The sequence below is a fragment of the Cicer arietinum genome, chromosome 2 (assembly GCF_000331145.2).
Source record: "Cicer arietinum cultivar CDC Frontier isolate Library 1 chromosome 2, Cicar.CDCFrontier_v2.0, whole genome shotgun sequence".
In the NCBI taxonomy this organism is placed as follows: domain Eukaryota; kingdom Viridiplantae; phylum Streptophyta; class Magnoliopsida; order Fabales; family Fabaceae; genus Cicer; species Cicer arietinum.
The window spans coordinates 7300600-7307711 of record NC_021161.2 but is presented as its reverse complement, the minus strand read 5'-3'; the positions used below and the strand labels follow the sequence as shown (position 1 = coordinate 7307711).

General features: G+C 28.3%; 1 protein-coding gene across 1 annotated transcript; it reads left to right on the top strand.

Annotated features, from left to right (window-relative positions):
• Positions 1-306: 306 nt before the first annotated feature.
• On the top strand, positions 307-1989 carry LOC101511283 (cytochrome P450 89A2-like). The gene has a single exon (XM_004489815.2). The coding sequence runs from the start codon at positions 307-309 to the stop codon at positions 1861-1863; it is 1557 nt and encodes a 518-aa protein (XP_004489872.1). The 3' UTR covers positions 1864-1989.
• Positions 1990-7112: the final 5123 nt, after the last annotated feature.

Genomic DNA, 7112 nt, shown 5'->3' with positions numbered 1-7112 from the left:
AAAATTATATAACAATTTTTATTTTACCAAATTACACATTATATATATATTATTGGTAGTTAATGTACGACTTCATTACAATTAGCCTTAAAAAAACTTCATTACAATTAATTGCTTTTTAATGACAATTACTAACTGTAACATACCAGAATACTAATTAAAAACAAATAACGTGAACAAAGTACTGATCTATCAAAATCTTATATTTTTAACTGATACACTCTTTTTTGTTAGTCATGTTGTGTTGTTACTATGTAAAATAATCTTTCAAGCATCAAAGAAAACACATTCATTCAGAATAGTTAGATGGAAATCTGGTTAATAATAACAATTTTGTGCCTTATTTTTTCATTAATTTTCAAAATCATAAGAAATATTTTCTTCCCTCATTCTCCCCTGCCTCCAGGACCTACCAAAGTACCTATCATAGGAACCTTCACATTGCTAAAACAATACACAAAAGATCCTAAAACTCTTCTTCAAAATCTCCATGCCAAATATGGTTCAATATTCACTCTTCAAATGGGTTCTCACACTGACATTTTCATTGCCAATAGGTTTCTTGCGCATCAAGCTTTAATCCAAAATAGCACCATCTTCGCCGATCGCCCCAAAGCCGAACCCACAAAGAAAATAATTAGTAGCAATCAACATGACATTCTTTTCAGCTTCTATGGTCCAATTTGGCGCCTTTTAAGACGCAATCTCACTTCAAGAATCCTTCATCCTTCTCAGGTCAAGTCTTACGCTCAAGCGCGCAGATGGGTGTTAACCATTCTTCTAAATCGCCTCGAATCCTATTCACTCGAAAGAAACTCGAAAAGGGTTGTCAATGTCGTCAACCATTTTCGATATGGCATGTTCTCCTTGTTGGCTCTCATGTGTTTTGGTGACAAACTTGATGAGAATCAAATAAGAGAAATCGAGGAAAGTCAACGCATCATGCTTCTTAGCTTTTCAAGATACAATGTATTGAATTTTTTGCCATCAATTACAAAAATATTGTTTAGAAAAAGATGGAAGGAATTCTTGAAGCTAAGAAAAGACCAAGAAGATGTGTTGATTCCATATATAAATGCTAGAAGGAAAATCAAGGAAGAGAGATTAAAAAACGGTGGAATGAACAACAATATGAATGAGTCATGTGATGAATTTGTTTTGTCATATGTGGATACATTATTAGATTTGGAGTTGTTGGAGGAAGAAAAAAGGACCAAACTTGATGATGGTAAAATTTGCACTTTATGTTCTGAATTTCTAAATGCTGCAACAGATACAACTTCAACTGCATTGGAATGGATTATGGCAAATTTGGTGAAGTACCAAGAAATACAAGAAAAAGTTGTAGAAGAGATTAAAAGGGTGATTGGTGATAATAAAGATAAGGAGATTAAAGAGGAAGATTTGCAAAAAATGTGGTATCTTAAAGCTGTGATTTTGGAAGGGTTAAGACGTCACCCACCACTACACTATGTGGCACCTCATAAAGTGACAAAGGAAGTTATTTTAAATGGTTATTTGGTGCCTACTTTTGCTTCAGTGAATTTTTTGGTGGCAGAGATTGGAAGGGATTCTTCTGCTTGGGATGATCCTATGGAGTTTAAGCCAGAGAGGTTTATGAATAATACTAGTTTTGATATAATGGGTATTAAAGAGATAAAGATGATGCCTTTTGGGGTTGGGAGGAGAATGTGTCCTGGATATGGTTTAGCATTGTTGCATTTGGAATATTTTGTAGCTAATTTTGTTTGGAATTTTCAGTGGAAGCCTCTTGATGGAGATGAGGTTGATTTGTCTGAGAAATTGCAATTCACAGTAGTTATGAAGAACTCTTTGAAGGTTCATTTAAAACCTAGGTTTTAGCTTTTATTATTAGTACTAACTATATAAAAAGCTGGATTATAATGAGGGTTTGAGATAAATAATTACTTAATTTTTTCTTTATGTTAATGTCTAAGGCACACTCTGCTTTTCTTCATAGAGAATATAATGTATGGAAACAATAATGTTTAGTGTCATCTATTTTGTACCAAAAGATATTTTCGTTTTAATCTTTCTATTTTCAAGGAAAAGACCTTTTGATATTTGGAGTTTGAACGTACTAGTAATCTCATTTGAATTATATTATTATATTACTATCTATTCTCTTTCTTTTATCAGTACATTTTTTTTATCCATAATTTCTTATCAATTTTTTGTTTTACCTGTTTCTTAGAAAATATAATGATGAATTAAAGAACAAGCAGCAGTTTATAAACCTGAACGTTTTCTATGTGTTGGACAGCGAACTCATTAAAAGGAACAAACATATACATGTCTAAATCATGTTTTATAAGAGTTTTAGCATTATAATAATTCAGAATTATAAGTTAAGTTAAAAATGGCTTTAATAATTCAGAATTTGATAAGAAATAAGTTAAGTTAATGATGGATAATAGGAAGCTATCATGGACAATGGATAATCATAGGCAATAATTAATTTGAAAATCACAATGTTTTTTATGGACAGACGGACATCTGTTATAATATATTAAATAGATATTTGTTACGTCACATAAAATCTGATGCGGCACATTTTAACTCTCTAACCTCCAAAACACACATTCTCATTCTCCTAAATTCTTTTAACTCCAAATCAATAACGTTCATTCATTTATCCACATTTACTATTTCATAAATTCTCATTAATCTTATCAAGAACGCTCTTTCATTTATTTATAATTATTATTTCATATTTCCATTAATCTCTTAATTTAATTGACAATGCATATTTGAAACCTCTTCAAAGCTTAACAATATATTCCCTACTCAAAAAATTGATTTTCAATTATCTATTCATTTATACTTTGTTCTGCGTATTCATTATTTGTAATTTTCTAGTTTTACTTTACCAATTCACTATTATTTATACTTTTTGGTTATTTATCAAGAATTTATAGTTCGGTAAAAAATATTATAATAGTGATTACAATATAATCAATTCTAATATACAACGAGATCTTTGATGCCCCATCTACCAATAGATATCACAATCACATCTTTTTTTTGTACAAGTCCCACTCACATACCATTAAGTGTTTGTTCGTTTTTAAAATTTTATTTTATTTATTTTTCTCATTTCATAATATATTAAATATCTGCAAATCCTCGTATGGACACTTAAAGCTCTCGTATACCAAGTAATTCTATTTTTGTCATGTTACACAAAAATATGATGTGTCACCTTCTAACTCATACTCTCTAACCTCCAAAACACACATTCTCATTCTCCTAAATTCTTTTGACTCCAAATCGATAACGCTCATTCATTTATCCACGTTTACTATTTCATAAATTCTTATTAACCTCATCAATAACGCTCATTTATTTATCCATAATTAGTATTTTATAAATTTTCATTAATCTCTCAATTTAATTGACAATGCAAACTTAATATCTTTTAAAGCTCAACAACCCACATGCTATATTTTCTACTAAAAAAATCGATTTTCAATCATCTATTCATTTCTACATTCATTATTATTTATATTGTTTATTTATTTATCACGCTGAAGGTAGTATTACACATTCATAATAACAATTTATAGTTCGGTAAAAAAAAAAACAAGAATAGTGATTACAATATAATCAATTCTAATATACAAAGATATCTTTGATGCCCCGTGTTTTAATAGATGTCACGATCATATCTTTTTTTTTTTGTACAAGACCGAGTCACATTCCATTAAGTGTTTGTACTTTTTTAAAATTTTATTTTATTTATTTTTCTTATTTCGAGTTATGTCTTGATTATGGATAATGTATCCCTTAATTCTTCTTAACCAATATATTACAATATTAATTTAAAATTATCTTCTTTATCATTTATTTGTCACAATTTACATGAACTATTTTGAAGCAACACAACTGATGAATGAAACCTTTTGTTGTCTATTTGTAATCACTGCAGAATCACATGTTTCACTATGTATATGCTAAATAGTTGAATGTAAACCAAATTATTTTGATAACATATAATAACATCATAAAATATAATAACATCATAGCATATAATAACTCAAATATTTATTTAAAAAGGTGACCTAAACTCAATTCTAGAACTAGTAACGTATAATAACATCTTAGTCTGGACATTGTTATCTATGAGATAGATTTCTAGGACATCATGCATATTTACTTCTTTTGTTTCCTAATGTGTTTGGTTCATATCATTCAAATGTCCATACTTATAGTCTTGTAGTCCGATACTTTACCTTCTACAACTTTCTTTGATAGAAATTTGTAGAAACATAAAGAAAAAAATGTTTGTTATATATAAATATGAAGTTAATATGCAGAGTATAGTTTCAAGTGTTGTTTGTAAGTGCAATTGCGGTCATAATATTACAGATTTAGAAATCACTGCAACAAATATAGATATTTGCAGAGTAAGATTGAAATAGAGTAAAATTGAAATAAACTTATGAGATTTTGAGAACATGTCATAGTATAGCTAAATAAGCTATAAGAGATGTCATAGTAAAAAACAACACTCAAGATTCCTCCTAAATAATTATTTTTTATATTTTTCAACAAATTTAAATCCTTTGTAATAAAAAATTTCGTAATAAAATTTTATTGGTTACATTAAGAAATAGTGAAATAAAATTTTGAAAAAATTCATTTGACAACATAATTTCCTAATTATTTCTAATGCCTATTAAAAAAAATCTAATGATGAAAACTTTACCATCTTTTTGTAATTTCACATCGCATACCATGAGACTACTAAATTTCTCCTCTGCATCAACAAACTAGCATTCCAACTCAATAAATGCTTGGATTATCAAAACAAGTTTAAAGCTCATTGAAACATGATATTACATATTTGAGAACGAGGCTAAGAGGATGTTTAATATATTAGACATTTTTTAATTTACAATATCTCACTTTTCTGCATACAGTGAATGTCTATTTCGTTATTAAATATCAACAAAAAAATACCTTTATATTTTGTTTATTATGTACTACTACATAAATACAATTTTTATATTTCAAAAATAAATTTTTATTCTTTTGCATAAATGATAATGTACAATTTACTTTAATTAAATAAATAATATTCTAAAATTCCATAAACTTATTTACACATAATAATTAATTATATATTACCCTTGCAAGGCGCAAGTTAAAGTCTAGTTTTTAATAAAATTAAGAATAGAACATAAGCATGAGATGTGTTAGAAGCTGTGAAAAGACCAATACAAAAAGAAGAAAAAACATAAACCAGAATTGACACCCCCTTCACCCGGGGCCTTGCATGTATCAACCATTACGTAAGGCCCAAGACCATTGTGTTTTTTTGTGTCAAATGTCAATCACAATGCTGATTTTAAGGAAAAACACACACTCACACACAATGTTGAAAAATGCATGTTTGGAAAAATATTGAGCAGTGTTCACCGGAAAAAAATTATGGGGCACTTCAAAAGTGGGTTTGCAGCAAAAAATGAAAATGTTTGGTTTTTTTTGACAAAAAATGAAAATGATTGTTTATTATTAATCAAAATGAACGTTTCTCTTATTAATAAGTATGAAAGTGATAAAATTAACTTTTGTACCACTGGCTTAAAGTTAGAGTTTAGTTTAAATACATATTGTAAAATTGTTTAACAGATTCATATAATTATGTGTTGACACATCATTCTAATGAGTAACTCATGCATGCATTTGGATGTATAATATTTTTACTCAAACAATGTATTTTCAATTAAATATAAAAAAAGTTTACACTAAAATTTTCTTTAAGATTACAAATATTTAAATATATAATACTTCATTTGTCATAAAATGAATGTATCACTGCATGTGGTGGGTCTAATTCTTGATCTTCAAGGCAAGTTGATTAAAGGTTTCTTCAATAAACGTAGGGCTAGTAATTTTGTTTGGGCTTAACTTTGGGCTTAATTATGTTGTTTGGACTCATAAGAGATTGTGAACATGGTCTATTCCGGTACCACTATAATTATTACCTCATTCCACTTCTTTAGGAGGTTGTTTCTCTTCTCCAATAGCCCTCATGGAGAATTTCAGTTGTTTCTCTTCATTTGAAGGGACAGTGATAGATGTAGTATGTCCTTTTATCTTTAGTTTTGATTATCATAATTAATTAATAAATTTTGTCTTTTATGAGTAAAAAAAAACCTATAAAAAGAGACCTAGGTAATTAGAGACCAAAATAAGAAATGGAAAAAATGAAACTCATTTCTAATTTTTTGGTCACTAAATTTAATGATAAAACTATAGACAAATATTATATTAAATTTGGCCAATTTTAAGAGGAGTCTATCATTGATAAATATTTGAAAGTTGTTCAAAACTTCAAAGAGTATAGATTTTGTCTCATTGAAGTAGAAATCTACCGTCTTCTTCATTTACAACCCTGAAAAAGTAACTTGATTTATATTCATTCGATAAAAACATACAAATATGTGCTTTATCTCAACTATTTCTACTTTCAAAAAAGCTTTACTATATATTCTCATTAGAGTTTAAAATGATTTTTTAATATTGATCAAGTGTGAACAATATGTAGTATATCCTTCATCAACTTTTAGTGGCTAATTCAACTTTTGTCGGTAGTAACTTCAAACTCAATTTTAACATAAAAAAATATTGCAAAATCAAGATAGATATGAATTATTGGAAGCACTATCACGGTTACAACTATACATATAACTCATAACTGTGATTGTTGCAACCCATAGCCCATAAGTATACACCCCCAAAGGAGAATTAGAATCAATCCAAATTTGTTAACTAACTACATGTCAATACAGTTGCTTTCCTTTCCATTTAAACTATAGTACCACTTGTGGGGCACCTGTCCTATTGAAAAAGTTACCAATCTTAATTAGCTTCAATATTTAATAAATGTTAATATTTGTTGAAATTGAAATGAACATATGGGGAATAATTTGAGTGGCCTATAGTAAAATTAAAACTGGAAGGGAAAGGCATAGTTGAGAGAGTATGCAATAAAATTTTGCTACATACTTGTAATGTTTGGAACACGACACATTAAAGTGAAATGCTTGGTCCCCGTCTATCAACATTTACATTTAATTTTTGTA